At 50.8% G+C, this 20,389-nt stretch overlaps 1 protein-coding gene across 1 annotated transcript in view; it reads left to right on the top strand.

Moving 5' to 3' along the window:
* The window catches only part of NOX5 (NADPH oxidase 5), a 111,078-nt gene extending 94,487 nt beyond the window's left edge, over positions 1-16,591 (top strand). Inside the window, 12 exon segments of the mRNA XM_078078935.1 lie at positions 22-175; positions 405-528; positions 613-633; positions 1,671-1,893; positions 3,491-3,623; positions 5,606-5,816; positions 7,778-7,921; positions 11,807-12,319; positions 12,586-12,959; positions 14,614-14,751; positions 14,754-14,770; positions 15,775-16,591. Coding sequence (XP_077935061.1) covers positions 22-175; positions 405-528; positions 613-633; positions 1,671-1,893; positions 3,491-3,623; positions 5,606-5,816; positions 7,778-7,921; positions 11,807-12,319; positions 12,586-12,959; positions 14,614-14,751; positions 14,754-14,770; positions 15,775-15,903 — 2,181 coding nt within the window. The 3' untranslated portion in view covers positions 15,904-16,591.
* The last annotated feature ends 3,798 nt before the right edge of the window (positions 16,592-20,389 follow it).

Raw genomic sequence — 20,389 nt, 5'->3', positions numbered from 1 at the left:
TCTGCTGCTGTGTCCAGCCAGGTGCTGATGCTCGGGGGCTGCCTGATGTGGCCGCGGGCCACCTGGCTGCCTCAGGTCCTGCTGCTGGACCAGAACATCCAGTTCCCCCAGCTCATGGGCTACGTGGTGGTTGGGCTCTCCCTTGTGCACACTGTGGCCCACGTTGTGAGCTTCGGTGAGTGGCCTGGGGCTGGGGGAGAGGACCTGGGTGGGCCTTTCCCCAGCCCAGGACGTGGGGCACAGCCCCTGTGTGTCCTGCGGGCCCAGTGGGTGGGGAAGGGGTGTCTTGTATCAGCCAGCGGTCTGGATGGAAGTCTCTACCCGTGTGGGTGTCTGACGGGGAGGGGTGGGGCCCCCCGAAGGAACAGCGGAGAGGGAGGAGCTTGCCTTGTGCTCGTCTCCAGCGCTCCAGGCTCAGTCCCAGGCCAGTGCCTTCCGGTTCTGGGAACTGCTGCTCACCGCCAGACCTGGCATCGGCTGGGTCCGTGGCTCAGCCTCCCCGACCGGGGCTTGTCTGCTCCATCTCCTGTGTCCGGAGGGGCGGCCCCTGCCCCTTTGCTCTCCCAGGCTCGGCTTCCCTCTCATTTCCTCCAGAGCCCAGGAGGTGCCCAGGCTGATCTGCATATCATGTGCGTGTGCTTTGGGGTCTGCCGTTGGGTCGTAGTATATGTCTGCCAAGTGGAAAATGTTTTGCTCTGGAAGATTCTGCCTTTTTGCTGGCCTGCCCCCTGCCCAAATTGGATTAGATTATAAAGTGGACCTGTGGTTGTCTACCTATGAAGTTATTTTAGGAATTAAATGAGATAACATATGTGAAGCTGCTACCTCTTCACCTGGCACACAAATGCTCCCAACATGTTAGTTCCATTTTCACTCCCCTCTGTGTGGTGTCCTCAAGATGCAGGAGGTCCCTTGGGGCGCCTGGGTGGCTCAGTTTGTTAAGCGACTGCCTTCGGCTCAGGTCATGATCCTGGAGTCCCTGGATCGAGTCCCGCATCGGGCTCCCTGCTTGGCAGAGAGTCTGCTTCGCCCTCTGACCCTCTCCCCTCTCATGTGTTCTTTCTCTCTCATTCTCTCTCTCTCAAATAAATAAAATCTTTAAAAAAAAAAGAGAGAGAGAAAAAAAAAAAAAGATGCAGGAGGTCCCAGATTTGGCTTGGAGCCCCCGGGGCTGATCTGGTCACATCAGATGGACGCATACAGAGCCCCAGCAGCAGTCCTTTGACGTGGGACTCTGCATCCTCATTTGACCAATGAGGAGTCTGATGCTCAGACAAGTAATTTCCCAGCCCACGCTCCTGTGGCTAGGGGCAGAGCCCATATTCATGCTCTTTCTTCTCCACGCCCAGGAAATTACTGTCTTTCTTTTCTTCCCCCTGAGAAAGGGTCAATGCGATGGGGACACTGATGCTCATAAGCCCTTTGGGGGCACTCCACTCTGGCCAGAATATCCCTAGGCAGACGTTTCAGATGTTTGCTGCCAGCACCAGGAACGCTTATGTGATTCCTGGGCCAAGCCTCCAGAATAAAGAAGCCCCAAAGCTTCCCATCCCCAGCCTCTTACCCAGCCCAGTCCCCAGGAGAGGGTGTGTATGACCAAGGCTCTGGGTGCTGCCCTGGCTTTGAGGATGGCCCTGAGCTCTGGCCCTGTTCCACCCCCAGGTCTTGAGCTCTGGAAGCTTACCAGCCCCTCCCTCTCCACCCTCACAGGTGTTCTACTGGACCCATTTGACCTACCTCCCCATGTGGATTCTGCTCATTCTGCACGGGCCCATCTTCTGGAAGTGGCTGCTGGTCCCTGGCATCTTGTTCTTCCTGGAGAAGATCATCGGGCTAGCAGTGTCCCGCATGGCAGCCCTGTGCATTGTGGAAGTCAATCTCCTCCCCTCCAAGGTGCGAAGGGGAGTTGAAGGTGGAGGGCGCAGCAGCTGGATACCCTGTTAGACCCACAAGGAAATAGGGACTAGCATAGCTACAGCCCCTGCGCGGTGGAGGAGACGAGCAAAGTCCAGGATCCGGTCTGGCCTTCAGGAGTGACACTGGAGGCAGGGGAATGACAGGTAGGCAGGACACCACTACAGACCAGCTCCTGAAGCATATATTAAGAGCCTGCAAGTTGCCAAGCCCTGTGCTAGGTAGCAGAGATGCAGAGATGGCTCGGGCACTGTCCTGCTTGGCCCCTGCATTAGGGGGCAGGGCGGTGCGGGTGAGAGTAGAATGTCAGGAGGTACAAAACTATCCTTGAGAGGTCAGAGAAGGCTCCCGAAGGAGGAAGGAGGTGCCACATCAGGGTTCTGAGAGACGAGCAGGAGTTTGTTGGATAAACAAGACAAGGAAGGGTACTGCTGGAACAGGAACAGCACCAGCAAAGGCACCGAGTTTGGGAGGGTATACTGTACCTGGGGACTGTGGGTAATTTGGCCCAGCTGGAGCCAAGATGCCAGGGAGAAGGGGTGGGCGGGGCCTGGTGGGCCCGGAGGCTCCTTGCCCTGCAGGCAACGGAGAACCCCTGAGCGGGTGGGGGGAGGGGACAGTGGTATTAGGCGGGTCTGTGTTCCAGCTAGATTTCTACAGTCGCTCTGGAAGATGGCTTGGTGAGGACTATTTACGAGGCTGTTGCACATGTGCAGATGAGAGCTCCTGATGGCCTTGACCTTCAACAGGGGCTGTGGGGTGGGGGTGGGGCAGCATATCCCAGACAGACTCAAGAGGTAACCCGCTGCATTTGGGGGTGGGAGAGAGGAGGGAGCCTAGGACATCTCCCAGGTGTCTGAGTGACTGGGCCATCTGTGGGGAAAGGGAAGGCAGTTCCAGGTGGGCTCACCTCTGGGCAGTTGAGTGTGAGGACATGGAGAGTGATGCGCTTTATATTGAGGCTCTGGCCTCAGACGGCCATGATGAGATTCGCATCCCATGGTTCCCTCGCTGGTGGCCTTGAGCAAGCTCCTTAGCCATCCTGAGCCTTAGCTTCTCAGCTGTAAAGTAGAGAACGAATGGCATCCGTCTCAGAGAACACGGCTGTGAGGACAGAGATGACACTTTCCGTGCTTCACACAGCTCTGGCACCCAGTGAATGCTCAGTGAACTGAAGCTGTGGTCCAGGGGGACGTCGTTCTCCCAGGGGAGATGCCCATGAGTGGTTGGAATCCCAGCCAAATGCTACAGAAGTTCCACACAGGGGCTAGAGCAGTCAGGGGGCTTTAGCAGAGAAGGGGCCACGAAAAGCAGTGTTTACATCCTAAGACGTGGGATCAAGCCATGAGCCTCACTTCAGACACATCTCAGCTCTCCCTTTCTCTGATCACCGCCCACCCCCCACCTGGCAGAGGGGTGCAGGGGAAGCCCCACTCACAGGCACGGGAGGGTCTCACGTCCGGGGCCCACCAGGGTGGTGGTGGAGGAGGATGGCCCGGCCTCTGCCCTCTTGCCCAGGGGGCCCCCCAGCAGCTTTGAGCCCGCACGGATGACCCTGACCTTCTTCTCTCCCCAGGTCACCCACCTCCTCATCGAGAGGCCCCCTCTCTTCCACTACAGAGCAGGCGACTCCTTGTACCTGAACATCCCCAGCATCGTGCTCTATGAGTGGCAGCCCTTCACTATCTGCAGCGCCCCGGAGCAGAAACGTATGGCCACCCCTCCATGCGCTTGGCACGTACTTACAGGGTCCTGCCGGGTGTTGGGCACAGGCTGGGAACTGGGAACACGGGAGTAAACAAGACCAGAGACCCAAAGTCGCCCTCCAAAAGCTCCCTCCGAAACCAGGAAGCAGATGCCTGAACACTTCCTGACTGGGGAGGTCAGGGCTGGGCCAGCTGCCGTGAGGATCACATGAGGCCCGGGCATCTTCCCCTGTCCCTGTGGGCAGGAGCCCTGTGGAGCCTCGAGGCAGCAGAATCCCTCGAATCCTTCTTGCCCATCCCTGGACCACTCCCATTTCTCTCTGGCTCCCCAGCACCCACAGAACTGCTCAGCGGACCTCTGGCCCCCAGCCCCATGTGTGCCTGCCTTCTGGTCCTGGGCTGTTGTTGGAGCCAGCTCCTGGACCTCTGCCCTCTTCCCAGGCCAGAGATCGGCCTTTCCACCTTAAGTGGTACTTCTGGCAGGAATTCCTTGCATGACCTATGACAGCAAGACCCTTGCTCGACTTCATGAGGGGCAAAGGGTCCTGCTTTTTGTTTTCTCTGATTCATCCCTACTAAAAGCTTTAGTTCCACTCGGGTTGCCTCCCAGGGAACCCCAGCTCCCAGAGTTCAAGGTGCAGGCCCAAGGCAAGGGCTCCCCACGTGAGGCTGCTCACCGCCTGCCCTGGAGTCACCTGAGTGGTGCCTCGGATGTATGGCGGGGCAAAGGTGGGGGTGGTGGCAGGAGGGGCGATGTTATTTTCTTCTTATTTTTCTTCCCTGTTCTGCTTCTCAAGAAGACATATGCTCTCAGAAAATTCAGACAGTATAGAGATATGTACAGAAGAAAATTAAAATCCCTCAAATAATTCCATCCAAAGAAAGCCATTGTCAGTCTTTTGGTGATCTGTCTTAATATATTTTTTAAGATTTTATTTATTTATTTGTCAGAGAGAGAGAGAGAGAGCGTACACGCGCACACAAGCAGGGGGAGTGGCAGGCAGAGGGAAAGGGAGAAGCAGACTCCGTGCTGAGCAGGGAGCCCGATGCGGGGCTCGATCCCAGGACCCTGAGATAACGACCTGAGCCGAAGGCAGACACTGAACCGACCGAACCACCCAGGTGCCCCTGTATTAATATTTCTTCGTGGTTCTATAGGTATAGAGAGAATTTTGCATACACGGAATCGCACTGTTCATGCTGTTTTGCAGCCCATTTTTTCTCCGTGCACAGTATGTCCTGAAGGCTTTTGCGTGTCTGTTCTTTTAAAACAAGAACTTCCCTCTGTGGCTGCCTTGTGTTCCAGTATGCTGATACTAGTATGATTATAATGACTGTGTGCACTGTAGGGAGGTGTCACCGATTGGACCCCTTCTCCGAGGGGTTTCTTCAGGGTCTCAGCTTGGAATCTGCCTGTCTCCTGGGCCCCGAGTCTCCTTGCTCTAATGTTGTGGATTCTCTCTGGGACCCTTCAGCAGAGAAGCCACCCCACACCGCCTTCTACCAGTCATCCACTCCGCAGAGAAGCTGAATAAGCACCTGTTAGGTCCCAGGCACTGGGCACAATGAAAGCCATTGGTCCCACCACAGACTGAACACCTACAGTGTGCAGAGCCATGGACAAGCACCTGGTTGAATGTGGGAGGGAGTGGTCCTTGCCATGGTGGGACCCTGGCCTCATGGAGGAGGCAGGGCCTGCACCCCCAGGGAGCTCCTAGGGTGCTCAGGGTCACTCTGACCCCTGTCTTGGCAGAGAAGACTGAACCCTTACTTTGTAGGCTTAAGTTGACTTCATGGATCTCACACCGGAGAGATCAGATTTCCCAGTCCCAGGGCTGTGACTCTGGTTTGGGCCTGAGGAAGGACGTTTAGTCTGGGACTTGAACAGTTAATGCCCAGCTCCAGTCCCTCAGGTGAGACAGGCCTGCTCCCCGCTGGAGGAACCCGTGCTGAGCCCCCGTGCCCCTGCCCTGTCTCTTGCTCAGACACCATCTGGCTACGCGTCCGGTCCGAAGGCCAGTGGACAGACAGGCTGTATGAGTCCTTCAAGACATCATGCCCCATGGACGGTGGCTGCAAACAGCTGTCAAGAAGGTTGAGGATGAGGAAGAGCCAGAGGAAGGCCCAGGTGGGTGGCTTCGGGGGAGGAAGGCCACCGTGGAGACAGACCCAGCAGGGACCCTGTGCTGGTGGCTGGTGAGCATCCATCGTTGAACAATGGCTGTGTACATTGGCTAGACTGCTGCCCAGGGAGTGAGGCGGCTGTGACCTGTGTGATCCAAGAGCCTGACCACGCCAGGTCCTCCCCAGTCCCATGTCCTCCTTTAGAAGCTGAGGGACAATGGAAGAGAGAGGAAATTGAGATCAGAAAAACCCACCTCCATGTCTCTGCTCCAGCACGTTCTAACTGTACGGCCTTGCACATCCTTTAGCCTCACCGAGCTTTAGCTTATTCATCAACCACCTGGAGGTGGTTCCCATCCTTGGCCTCCCTTTCTCACACGATTCTTTTAAGGACCGACGATGGAATGAATGCAGGTAAACTACTGAGCTGACGGGTCAGCAGGGTCCCCGTGGACCCTTCATCATACCCGTCAGCAGCTTCGGTGGTGGTATTGTTCTCTTCTGAGCCCTGATGAAACCCACAAAGCTGACAAGTTGCCAGGGTCTGGAATGAATACAGGCTCTGGGAGGTTTGGGAGGAATACAGCGAGATCACAGGAAGAATAGACAAAGGAGGCTGAAAGTGCCTGGACACAAAGCTAGCAGACTGTACCATTCGGCTGGGAGACATGTTAACAATGGGAAAGCCTGCCCAGGGTCAAAGGAAAAGAAGTCCCGGGCCTGGCTCCGCCCTGCCACGCCCTTGTGGAATTTAAAGTCCAGGGGAGAAAACCCGGCAGAATCCTGCCAGGCCAGACCAGAGGCAAGCATCCCTCTTCTAAGCTTTAAAGCTTTGGGAAATGAAAGGTAGTAGAAACAAGCAGGGCGTTCTCTGCTCTTACTCAGGGGATGGAGGAAGCTGGCTCTCCAAACCAGCTGAGTCCTGCACCCCAGGAATCAGTGGGTAAATACATGAAAGGCTGTGTTTCTTTGGGACCTTAGGCACCACTGCCAAAGAATAAGTTGGCACAATCTTTCTGGCAGGCAGTCTGGCCACATGCATCAGCATCTTAAATATGTGGACCCACTGGCCCAGCATTTCCATTTTTAGGGCTTTGTCCTAAGAAGTTAATTGGATAGTTGCACAGGAAGTGCGTTAATCTTGTTTGTTCATTCATTTAGCAATTTACTGAGCATAGCACCTACGGTTTTCCAAGGACGGTTCTAGATGCTGGAGATCTGTCAGTAAGCAAAACTGACGCAGTCTCTGCTTAACTTCTGGAGGGAGGGATAGACAATAAACAAACAAAATACATGCATAACGTGTCAAGTGAAAATAAATGCTATGAAGGAAAATAAATCAGGGTAGAGGGATAGAGACAGGAAAGGTGCTATTTTATATATGGTGGTGGTGGTTAACAGTAATGAGAAAATGGGAATACTCGAAATATCCAACAATAGGGGTGTAGCTAAATAAATGACGCTTATCATGGAATAGTAAGTCCCGAAAAATGATTATGTAACTGTATATGTGTTAGCATGGAAAGCTAGTCCAGATGTACTAAGTGGAAAAGGCAGGTTAAAAAGCGGTATGTTTCATTTATGTAAGTGTGTGTGTCTGTGTGTCTGTGTGTGTAAGTAAAAGTCTGGAAGGACATCGAAAAATGTTTAGAGAAGCTATTCCACTTTATTCAGGGTACTTTTTCACTTTATTCTTTCAAGCCCTGTAACATGGGAATCTTTACAAACTAACACGTATTGATTGCATGATTTAAATAACAAAGCAATTTCCACTTTGAAACTAAACAGAGTTTGCCATGCCAGCCCATCCATTCGGGAACCTCCGCACAGGGAGCAGTGGCCTTCGGCAGGGACGTCACCGTGGAGCTGACCTCCTACGGGCCCAAAGGAACTCCACAGCAGGGGGACCTAAGGCCTGGTAAGCAGGGGGACAAAGGAAGGGGCTCCGACGCGGTGGGGAGCTCTCTTTTATTTTTACATTCTCTCAACCACACTTTTAGTATTTGTTGTGATATGTTTGTCTATGCCCACAGTGTTAAGTTTAACTTTATAAGGAGATGCCAAACTGGTTTTTCAATTTCTGTGTTTCCATCAGCAGTGGACGAGAGTCCCAGTTGCTCTGCAGCCTTGCCAACATTTGATATTGGCCGTGTCTTACGTTTTAGCCATTCTAGTGGGTATGTAGCAGTATCTCAGTGTGCTCTTAATTTGCATTTCCCTAACAACTGATGCTGCTGAGCATATTTTCATGTTCCTATTTGCTGTTCGTGCATTTGTAAAGCGTCTGTTCAAATATTTTGTCTACTCCTTAAATCTAGTTTTTTGCCTTCTTTTTTTATTAAGTTGTAAGAGTTCCTTATGTATTCTGAAAACAGGTCCATTGTCAGCTGCACATTTGACAAATACATTCTCCCAGTCTGTGGTTTGTCTTTTCGTTTTCTTAAACTGTCTTTTGAAGGACAACATTTTGAAATTTCAGTGATGTCCCGTTTATCAGATTTTTTCTTTCATTCTTCCTACTTTTGTGTCCTCTCTAAAATCTTTGCCTCACCCAAGGTCATGAATATTTTCTCCTAGAAGTTTTGCAGTTTTAGCTCTTCATTTCAATCAGTCTCCTAGGGAGTTCTACAAGGTATAGGATATTATGTCACAATCAGTTGTATTCCTATTTACTAGCAACAGATAATTAGTAATGAAAAACTTTAAATAAAAAATTTAAAAACATGAAATACTTAAGGATAAATTTAGCAAAATATGAGCAAGTCTGTACACTAAAAACTACAAAACATTTCTGAGAAATGGTTTTATGTTTCTTGTATTTGTAATTCATTGAATTTCTGGGATGTGTGGACTAGTTTTCATCAGATTTGTTTTCATAGTTTTCATCAAATTTGAGTAAATTTCAGTCATTTTTTTCTCTACATATTTTTATTCTGTCTCTCCTTCCTGTCACTTCAGTTACACAGTTAGACTGTTTGATATCCCACAGGTCACTGAGACTTTGTCCCCCCCCCCAATCTCTGCTTCATTTTTTAGTTTTCTACTGTGTGTTTTCACATTCACTGATCTTTTCTATTGCAGCACCTAATCTATCATTCCCTAATCAAAATCCCAGCAGGTTTTTAAAAATAGATACTGAGAGGGGCACCTAGGTGGCACAATTAAGCACCCAATTCTTGATTTCTGCTCAGGTCATGATCTCAGGGTCGTGAGATCAAATCCTGCATCAGGCTCCATGCTCAGTGGGGAGTCTGCTTGAGATTCTCTCCCTGCCCCTCCCTCCACTCATGTTCTCTCCCTCTCTCTCTCTCAGATAAATAAATAAATCTTTTAAAAAAATAAATAAAAATAGATACTGAAGCTGATTCTTTTGGAAAGCCAAAACACCTAGAATAGCTGTTAATCCTATCCATTTTTCATTTGTGATGTTGTGTTTTTCTTCTCCAGAAGTTCCATTTGGGTCTCTTCTATGTCTTCTGTTTCTCTCTTCATCCTATCTGCTCTCTTTTATTTTTACATTCTCTCAACCCCACTTTTAGTATTTGTTGTGATATGTTTGTCTATGTCCATCATCTCTGTCATTTCTTGATCTGCTTCTAAGTGACTAATTTTCTCCTAGTTATGGAACATATTCTATTTCTCTGCATGCCCGATAATTTTATTGGATGTCAGGCATTGTGAACGGCATGTTGTGTGTTCTGGATTTTGTGGTATTTCTTTACCCAGTACTGTACCTTGTTCCGGTGCACAGTTGTGTTACTTAGGGGAATTGGGATCCTTTCAAGACTTGCTTTTAACTTTTGTTAGGGTGAGTGTGGAGTAGGTGTTAGTGTGGGGTGATACCTCTGCGGGCTCTGCCCACTGCCCTGAACATTACAAGGTCTCTCCACGCTTGTTGATGGAAACACAAACTTCCCAGCTCTGTTCGAGCTCCCAGTACTGTTCAGCTTAGTGTTTTCTGGTAATTTTCTTTCCTATATGTATTGATTAACACTCAGCCAAAGACTTAGCAGAAACTCTATGCAGATTTTTGGAGCTAGGGAGCTCCCTTCCTCCCTCCCTTCCTTCCTCCCCTCTTCCCTTCCTCTTTCTCTTCTTCCCCTTGCTCTTTTTCCTTGCAGTTCCCTTTCCTCAGTTTTGTGACTGACTGCCTTGTGTCTTCTCAGTGCAGTGAGACCAGCATCAGGCAGTGAGCTGGGCTCACTTCATCTGTTTCCCTCCCTCAGTGACTACAGTCCTGTGCTGCTTGGTCACATGAGTCTGGAAGCCATTGTTTCATGTATTTTGTCCATTTTTCTAGTTGTTTAAGGTGAGAAAGTAAATATTACTCTTTTTCCTCCAAGATAATTTTTTTAAGATTTATTTATTTTTTGAGAGGGAGAGAAAGCGTGCAAGCAGGGGAAGGGGCAGAGGGAGAGACTCTCAAGCAGACGCCCCGCTGAGCACCGAGCCTGACGCAGGGCTCAATCTCACGACCCTGCGATCACGACATGAGCCGAAACCAAGAGTTGGACACTCAACTGACTGAGCCACCCAGGCGCCCCTCCGACATAAATTTTTAATGTACATAATCTGCTACTAGAGATGAACAGGTGAAGAAGCATAGGTATTGATTGGGGGGTGAATGCTCAGTATTTTTCCGGATGAGGTGGCAGTCAACAAGGGTAGAGAATGGTCTAAGGTACAGGTTAAACAGCTTAGCATGTACGAATTATTTTCCTGTTTGGTCCCTTCTTTTATTCTTTCATCAAAAATGAATGTTGTGAATGTCCCCCGCCCAGCCCTGCGGTCTCCCCCTGCCCCCCCAGGGGTTGCTGCCTACATTTTGTGCTAAGCCGAGGCTTAGTCTATGCGATAGCCTGTTTCTCTGGGTTCATCAGAGTCTTCACAAGACATCTTTGTGGAATCCTGAGGTTTTTGTCCTGGGTTTTAAAGTTAATCTGTTAGAATCATTGTTTTGTTTTACTTATGGAATAATAATATGAGGAGGAATATCTTTAGATAGGTTTCTAACTTTGGAGAATTGGTGGGGAGGTTTTATACTGGTTGAGTTCAATGGAACCAGATCTTTGGCTGTTTAATTATCCTAAGGCTGCCATGAGTGAATTAAAATTCCTATGATAAATAGTTTATAAGTTCAAGTAATCAAACGCCGTTTTGTTTTTTTTTAAGATTTTATTTATTTATTTGACAGAGAGAGAGACAGCGAGAGAGGGAACACAAGCAGGGGGAGTGGGAGAGGGAGAAGCAGGCTTCCCGCAGAGTGGGGAGCCCGATGTGGGACTCGATCCCACTGGGGGATCAAGACTCTGGGATCAGGACCTGAGCCAAAGGCAGATGCTTAACGACTGAGCCACCCAGGCGCCCCTCAAACGCAGTTTTTTATAAGAAACATTCAAACAGATGTAGTTTATTATAACAAACGTTCAAAGCCCTAAAGCACAAGTCAACAGTGTTTGACACAGAATTGGTAAACTTTAGAATGTTGCAATAAAGCTCCTTGCCCTTTCTTGTAAATAACAATTATAGCAAATATTTATAGAGCCTCAACTTCGTTCTCAATGCTTTTATGTATATTAATTTATTAGAAACGCAATTTTATGATGACAAGCTAGGGGGGGAAGTTTAGATTTCATTTAAATTTCCTGGTTGCTGGTATATAAATATTTGCTATTTGCTTCTTCCTAATCTGTGTAAACAAAGGATAACAGCAAACCTGGTGCTTTGCCTTCTCAAGGCCCTTGAGTCAACGACTTTATTACCTCAAATTTCTTCCAGGGTTTTTCATTAACTGCAACAGAAACCCATGACTTCTGATTTCAACTTTAATTATTTACCAAGGTTTGAGTTCAAGAATGTGTGGCTTCCCGCTTTTAATTTCTACAGCTTAAGCTTCAAACATTCTGTTTGAGTTTGAATCTTTATTCTATACCATAATAGCTATCAAAACTTGGGGACATTATTGAACTGCTTTGCTTCGATTTCCTTATGCAAACATAGGGATGTAACTAGTACCCGCCTCATAGGGTTGTCATGAGGATTCAATGAACTCATCTGTGCAGCACCTGGAGCAGTGACTGGAGCTTAGCAGTAGTACCTGTAATAGTAGCAGTAGTAGTAGCAGTAGTAGTAGTAGCAATAGTAGTTGTAGCAGTAGCTCTAGTAGCAGTAGTAGTAGCAGTAGTAGCAGTAGCTGTAGTAGAAATCATAATAGTAGCAGTAGTAGCAATAGTAGTAAGTAGCAGTAGTACCAATCATAGTAGTAGTAGCTGTAGTAGCAATCATACTAGTAGTAGCAGCAGTAGTAATAGTAGTAGTAGCAATACCTGTAGTAGCAATAGCAGTAGTAGCTATAGTAGCAGTAGTAGCAGTAGCTATAGTAGCAATCATAGTAGTAGCAGTAGTAGTAATAGTAGTAGTAGCAGTAGTAGCAATAGTAGTAGTAACAGTAGTTGTAGTAGCAATAGAAGTAGTAATGGTAGTATAGCAGTAGTAGCAATAGTAGTAGTAGCTGTAGTAGCAATAGTAGTAGTAACAATAGCTGTAGTAGCAATAGAAGTAGTAATGGTAGTATAGCAGTAGTAGCAATAGTAGTAGTAACAGTAGCTGTAGTAGCAATAGAAGTAGTAATGGTAGTATAGCAGTAGTAGCAATAGTAGTAGTAGCTGTAGTAGCAATAGTAGTAGTAACAATAGCTGTAGTAGCAATAGAAGTAGTAATGGTAGTATAGCAGTAGTAGCAATAGTAGTAGTAGCTGTAGTAGCAATAGTAGTAGTAGCAGTAGTAGCAATAGTTGTAGTAGTAGTAGCAGTAATAGTAATAGTCATAGTAGCAATCGTAGCAGTAGTAGTAATAGTGGTAGTAGCAAGACCTGTAGTAGCAATAGTAGTAGCAGCAGTAGTAGTAAGAGTCACAGTAGCAATTGTAGCAGCAGTAGTAATAGTGGTAGTAGCAAGACCTGTAGTAGCAATAGTAGTAGCAGCAGTAGTAGTAAGAGTCATAGTAGCAACCATAGCAGTAGTAGTAATGGTGGTAGTAGTAATACCTGTAGTAGCAATAGTAGTAGCAGCAGTAGCAGTAAGAGTCATAGTAGCAATAGTAGCAGTAGTGGTAATGGTGGTAGTAGCAAGACCTGTAGTAGCAATAGTAGTAGTGGCAGTAGTAGTAAGAGTCATAATAGCAACCGTAGCAGTCGTAGCAATAATATGAGCAGCGGTAAGAGCAGCAGCGGCAGCAGCAGGAGTATTTAATGGCTGTACAATGAATGATACAGTTAGTGGTCTGCCATGCTCCTGCTACTGGACCTTTTACTTGTTCTGATTCTCCACTCGCATATATAAAGCTGCAATTAATATGTATGTGCACACAGTTTATTTCCTTCCTCTGGATGATTTCCTTAAGAGAGTGTCCCAGAGATGGAATGGCTGTCTCAAACACAACAGTTTTGCAGAAGACGGAAACCATGTCAGGTCATTCTCCAGAGCTCATCCTTCTCCCTCCCACCACGGTATCGCTCTCCCCTTCCCCCTCTCTGGGGATAGGGACTCTGAGGGAGGGGAAGAAGGGTCAGGGCTCTCTCAAGTTAAGTGATATGTGAAATAAAATGTTTTCTCCCTCCTAGGGCCATTTGCATTTTAACAGTGACTGAGACCTTAAGCCAAAGGAAAAGGGGGCTAATGGCAGCATATGAAACAATAGAGAGCCAGCTGGGATGGCATGAATCCTTTAGTCTTGGGAGACGAGAAGGATGAAGTGATCATCAGCTCGTGGACCCAACGTCCCAGATCAGGCCCCGTCATTTCTGGCTTAGACCAATGCGCAAGTGGAAGGTGGTACCCACCAGCCTCTTCCCTGTTGTGGCCCACATGGAAAATGGTAACATTCGTGTGCCATGTCAGGGAAAACGGAGGAAGCTGCTGGAGCACAGAGGTGCCCACCAGGGAGCTCCAGTTGCCCTGAGAGCCGAAGGGATCCAGATCTCAGCAAAGCCGTCCCACTGCAGGCCCTGAGCTGTGACACCTGCCAGTATCCAGGCCTGTGTCCAGGCAGAGCCAGGCCAGTCTCTGCCCTGTCCCTCCTGTCCTCTGGCTCCCCTTCTGGGAAGCTGTTCTCATCCTGTCACCCCCTGCTCCAGCACCCACTACCTGCCCCCATTTGCCAGCGGGGCATTCAAGGCCTTTCCCATTCCGGCCTCAGTGTGTGTCCCAGTCTCATTTCCCATCTGCTGTTGCTCCCGTTCAAGGATCCTGCGTTCTAGGCGGGCAGTCACACCACACCCGACACACACCACATCTGTTCAAGCCCCCATCCTTGGCTCATCTGTCCCCCCTTCTTAGGATGCCCTCCTTTCCCACACCCCGCCCCAGCTTGGAATCGTGACCCTCTCCCAAGACCCGTCCCAGCCCCCACCCTCCCAGGGAGCAGCTCCGTCTGCCCCAGCCCTTCTCTGTAGATCGGTAATCTGACCCCGTCATTCAACCCTTGCCCCTTTGGTCTCGGTTACCTTTTCGGCTGTGCCGGGCCTGTGTGCCCAGCCAGACTGAACACACACCACGAGGTGTGACAGGGCGTGAGCTTCAGAGCCCAAGGACTGCCATGCTGCCCTGGGATGCCTTTCCCCTTTGAGTCCTGAGGTAGCTGTGGGGTGCAGGCCAGACAGTGGATATAGTTACTGTGTACGCCTGGCGCAGAGCAGACTCCGCCCCAGCAGTGGGCCAGCTTTCCTTTCTAAAGCACTGGTGGGCCGAAGGTGTGAGTCCTGAGCACCCGTGGTCTCGCTCCGAGCCCTGGGGACAAGGGGCTGACATTGTGCCCTGTGCCTATCGCGGGCGTGAGCCCCTCCGTGCCACCTTTGCCTCCCACCACCCAGGCCCCTTCCTGGAGCTGCATATGTACATGACCTCTGCACTGGGCAAGCATGACCTGAAGGTCATTAGCCTGCAGATGGCCCTTGACCTCCTGGCCGAGAAGGACTCCATCACGGGCCTCCAGACGCGCACCCTGCCTGGGCGCCTGACTGGAGCACGGTAAAGGCTAGCGAGAGCCCTGCCGCCTGCAGGGACCAGTGGGGCTGAGAGCCTAAGGCCGTGGCTGGGGAGGTTAGGGCCGAGCAGCCAGGAAGCGGGCACGAGGCCAGCATCCAGGGTCCAACCGGGGTCACGGGCGCCATGACTGGCTCCCCTTGTTCCAACTTTGGGCTCAGTTTCCCCATCTGTTCAGAGAAGAATTTAGCCAATTTGACCTCCTAGGCCTCCCCCCAGCCCTGACTCCCTATGAACCGGGGTCAGAAGGCCTGAGTAGACGGGGTCTTGGGGAAGCACCAGGTCCTGTCCTTCCCGGTACAAATGGAAAGACTGAGGCCCAGAGGCACAAAAGTTTGCGGTCTTTCTATTTTATTTCTCAGATTGGTTTTTAAATTATTTTTCCCCCTGAGTACTTACCAGTCGGAGTGCAGTTTGTGTGAGGTGCCAGAAGGTACTGCTTTCCCATCTGCGGGCGATAATCACGCCCAGATAGTGAGGGAACAGGACACCACTTGTGCTTGGGCACCAAGGAGCGCTTTCCACAATGGCCTCCGTAAGCAGAATTTGGGGTGGGAAAGGGTCTTCACTGGGGGAACAGTCAGACTTTAGGAAAGAGACATTTCAGTGGAGGCACGTGACTGCTGGAGGACTAGCAGGATGTCCGGACAGTTGGGGTTCAGCGTGCCCACGGGGCCCTATCCCTGTCCCCCAACACTGCAGTCTCCCCACAGACGTGCTCCAGGAGTGGAGGGCCTGGGTCTTCTGGTCCAGCCCCTTCCTGGGGTCTGGGTCAGGTTGGGGGTTGAGCAAATGGCCCCCCAAAAGAATGGCTGCGTGTTGGACCCTCTGCTCTGAAGCTAAGCACCTGTGCCCTGGAGTTCCTCATGGGGACAGAGGGACATCACTGCCGACCCATTATGTTGTCAGCTCTAGCTGGGTGTGTCCCTGAGCGGGTCCACAGGCTCACTCCCCTCTCTCTGCTCTCTCCTACCCTGTGTGGGCTCCAGGTGCTCCAGAAAGTGGCTGCTGAGAAGAAGGGCAAGGTGCAGGTCTTCTGTGGCTCCCCAGCCCTGGCCAAGGTGCTCAAGGGCCCCTGTGAGCAGTTCGGCTTCAAATTCTTCCAAGAGAACTTTTAGCCTCGTCTCTCCCAGTTCTGCCCAACCCACACTGCCAGCCAACTCGATCCCATTGCTCCCAGGCCCCACAGAGGCCAGCCTCAGAGGACCCACCTAGTCCTGCTCCACACCCAGGGCAGATGGACTTCCTGCAGGACCCAGGGGAAAGGGCGGTGGCCTGCGTGGTGCTGCTGTGCATTCTGGGATTGCCGAGAAACTGACCAGGCCAGAGGCCGGCGGCTCCGGAAGGGGGTGCGGAGGGGGCTCCCCAGGCCACTGCCCCTCCAAAAGTCCCCTGAGGGAGCCTTCCCCTACAGCGGTGGTCCCACACCTGCCTAATCATCACGTCATTCGGGATTTTACCCCAACATTTTATTACGAAAATTTTCAAACCTACAGACAGCTAAAAGAATTGTATAGTGGACAGGGTTACCCACTTGCTGGATTCCTCTGTCAGTGTTTTGCTATATTTGCTTTCCTGCATTTTATCGATCTAGCCCTCTCTCCGTCCATCAACGCACCTTGTTTTTGTGATGCACTTCAGAGCACGCTTTGCCTTTCAGAGGAGCTTTCTTTACATGCAGACTCCTGGGTCCCATTCCCAGAGATTCTGATTGTGAAGTCCTGGGGAGGAGACCCGGAAGATGTATTTTATTCAAAATGAATCCTCTTTGGAATAGATAAGCAGCACATTTCCTACTTCTCTCTATGTCACTGTCCCCCTAGTTGTGTGTCCCTTTTCCTCCCCCCCCCCCGCCCCTCTCCCTCTGCCTCTCCCCTGCATATGTCCCTCAGTGTCCCTTCCTGGCTCCACATGTCGGTTTCTCCCTTCTCCCCATGCACCGAGTCATCAGAGAAATAGGTGGGAGACAGTGTGTGTGTGTCCATCTGAGGGGGACACAGAAAGGCCGAGTGCCTGGAAACCACGCAGGTTGTTACTTGAAGCTCAGTTGAGCCACACCGCCGTGGTGCAGCCCTGGCCACCTCTCCGAGTCTGATTCTTCATCTGAAAAATGGCCCTGATGATATCACCCAGTCACAGTTGTGAGAATAGAATGAGACATAAGCATCAGGGCTCAGAACAGGCATCTTCAATCCCTGCATGGCTCTCTGGGTCTCAGCATCTTCTTCCTAGGCAGCCTCTTTCGCATCTGTCACCGTGTGGCCGGAGTACCTGGCAGAGAGAGCAAATGCCGAAGCTCTCCTACAAGACACGTTGTGGAGGGCAGGGGAGGGAGGGCTGGCCTCGCCCCCTCGGATCGGAGCTGGGGGTTCCCACCTGCCCCGCACCGCCAGCCCCTGTGAACTGTTCAGGTCCTGGGCATCCTCCACATTGCAGCCTGTCCGGCTAGTTCTCTCTCCTCTGTGAGAGTCTAAAACACTCCTCCCCAACCCGCCTTCCAGGGGTTCCAATCAGGCACTTACCCACGGAATTGCGGTTGTGCCTTTCTTTTGTGTGGATTGGAAGACCCAGAGGGAGAACAGGTGAAGAAGCTGGGTGACAGCCGTGATGATGACACCCTTTCTAAAGAGCTGGGCATCCAGGGGGGAAGCTGGGACACAGATGAGGGGGTGGTGTGCACAGGCTGAGCGGAGAGGACCGATGGAAGCATCCTGTGGGTGACAACAAGACAAAGTCGGTGGGGAAAGTTCTCTTCACAAAGCAGCAGTGAGAGAAGGGGAAGGTGGCCGATGGAGTGCAAGGGCGCCCTGGGGGAGAGGGCGGAGTGCTCCTTGGGGACAGAGGCAGGACAGCGGAGGCAGGAGGAGCCGGAGGAAGGGCTGGGTGCAGAGGGTGGGGAGGAGGGGAGCTGGGCCTCACTGAGCCCCTCTGCGCCCGGAGCCCGCACATCTGGGAGACCTGGTGTCAGGGGCCTTCTACACATGGCCAGGTTCCGTTCCCAGCGAGCCTGGGGTAGGCACACAGCTCACATGGAGGAGTCGCGTTATCAGCCTGAGGCTTGGAACCCATTTCCCCCTGCCGGTTTGGTTTTCCCTCCTTCATCAGACTTGTGAAGTCTTTGGGGGAAACTGTCACTCTTTGCAGTGGAGAAGTTAACTAAGAGGGTGTTCTGACTCAGGGCTGGGGTATGCAATGGGAATGTGCCAGTCATTTGGAAAGTTGGCAGAGCAGAGTCTGTTTAGTGTAGGACTTCTCTGTCTGTAGGTCTCTGTTCATCTAGAATTTTATATCACGCAGAGGGCGGGAACAGGTGGAAGAACATGAATATAAAATCTTTTTTTTATATATATAAATTCTAAAATCCGATGAGATCGGGCGCGTTCAGGGTGGTATGGCCGTAGACTATAAATTCTAAAATCCATTAAGGGCCCACATGTTTGACTTAAGACCCGGTGAGTCCTGAGGCTTTCTCTCCAGACATACTCCAGTTACCCACTGGAGGGCGCTGCGGAATTAGAGATCTTGGAGGTTTTGTTTGCTGGGAAGGAGACTGGTTCCTGAGTGGCAGTGAATCCAAGGCAGGCGGGAAGAGACTGTACCCCCCCACCACCACCCCCCGAAGCTCCAGGCAACACCTCCAGGCCCAGACGTGGGCAGATGTGTGAAGTCGAGAGAATTAATTTTCAAGAGCAGAGTTCCTCTAGCTGCCGGCCCCTAACACCAACACACAGATGCGCACACAGACCCTCTCCCTGCCACGCCCTCCCCCCCATACGGCTCCCTTCCTGGGACCCACTGTCCAGGTCCTGGGGCTTCCCACGTTTCCATCTGTAAGATCAGAAGAGGCCTGGCTGGGGGAGACTTTGTAGGTCCAGGCTCTGACCCGGGGCTCTGCCACCGCCTATCATCGTAGGTGGTCTGTCCATCTGGATGTTGCCTGGATGTCCAGATGGGGGCCATCCTACCATCAACAAGATGGCTGACTTTCCTCCTTAGACATTTGCGGGTCTAAGAGGGCTAAGGCAGGCCCACAGAAAAGAGGCCTTTGCCCTCTGAAGTCAGGGCACGGGCTTCCACGTTTGCCTCTGTCGCAGTGAGCTGTGTGACCTTGGATCTGCCCTGGGACCTCTCTGAGCTGTCGCTTCCTCATCTATAAGATGAACAGATTAAGGATGAGTATTTTAAAGTGCTAGTATATGCATACTCCTTTCTTAAAAGATACGCAAAAAATACATGTTTTTCACCTGTTCGGGGAGTGGGAATGGAGGGACAGGAGGGACAGGATTTTGTTTGGGGGTTGTTTCGTTGTCGTTGTTTCTTTTTCTTTTTATCTTCTACCCCTCCATAAAGTTCGAAGTTTTTATGGTAAATGTCTGTAGGTTTTATAGTTTTATTTTTTTTAAAGGATGTGAAGTAAAAGAAAAATAAACTTCACGTAACCCCAGAATAAACCGCGCATGCGTATGGAGCAAGGGATAAATCGGTAGAAACGCGTGGGAAGACAGGCGACACACCAAACGTTCGCAGTGGTCAACGGTGGAGGAGGTAGAGGAGGACTCTCATGCGTTCCTCCTTCCTCTTTTATGCATTCCTGTATCACCCATGTAACGTTTCACATTATGGCATAGAAATTTTACACCCGGCTCTTCAGGAATTCTTGTGCGATTGTTTTACTTCTTAATCTATGTTCTTAGGTTAAGGCCTATATAGTTGTGGTTTTTTTTTTTTTTTTTTTCCGAGAATAAACAAAATGGAGAGATTGAGGTGTCCTTATGATCCTGAATACCGATTAGCTCCCAAATGGAAGTGTCCGGGCCGCGGCTGGGCAGTGGGACCGGCCCCTCCAGCGGGGGGCGCTGCCGGGCCTCTTCTGGAAAGAGAGGTCCCTGCCTGCCGGGATTCAGTGTGCCAACCTGCGGGCCCTAGCCGGTCTCAGGACTAAAGCCGGTGCGCACAGACTGCAGGGGCCCTGGGCAGGAGGAGCTGCCTGCACCGGGCTGGGCGCAGCAACAGCGCAGCCTCGCAGGCCAGATGCCGGGGGCCCGGGGAGCCGGGGGGGGGGGGGGGCCGGGAGGGGGTCGGGGGGGCCGGGGGGAGGTGCCCAGGGGGCACTGTTTCTGCTAAACAAACACTCATCATAACCAGCGTGCCCGACAGATTGATGCATCTTTTTATGATCTTTCTTTACAATATGATGACTCTCTCCTTAAGATTAAGATTAATTCAGACAAGACATTTATTTTATGGGGAAATCCATCCCAGGGGGAAAAATACTCAAGCTCAGTGGCAGAGATGGCTGGAAGGAGACTTGTCTCTGCCGGCAGCTTCCAGCCTCCCAACCAGAGCCCCGTGCCAATGGCCCCAAAGGGGCTCCCTGCTCCTGCCCACGGACAAATGGGGCCATCTTGAATCAGCCCAGTTGGGTGAGGGTAGCCTGCTGGAGAAAACAAAAAAAGAAAAATAGGTAGTGAGTTTCTGTGGGGCAGGCGAGAAAAGGACACATTTTTTGGTAAAGAAGTTCTGAGATGCACCCAAATGTGGGATACGAGTTTTTATATATAAATTAAACTTGTCTTTAAATGCCCCTGAAGAGCGTTCAAGAGA

This window comes from Halichoerus grypus, chromosome 8 (genome assembly GCF_964656455.1).
Source record: "Halichoerus grypus chromosome 8, mHalGry1.hap1.1, whole genome shotgun sequence".
Lineage (NCBI taxonomy): Eukaryota > Metazoa > Chordata > Mammalia > Carnivora > Phocidae > Halichoerus > Halichoerus grypus.
The sequence above is the reverse complement of the archived record's forward strand: the minus strand, read 5'-3'. Positions and strand labels throughout refer to the sequence as shown.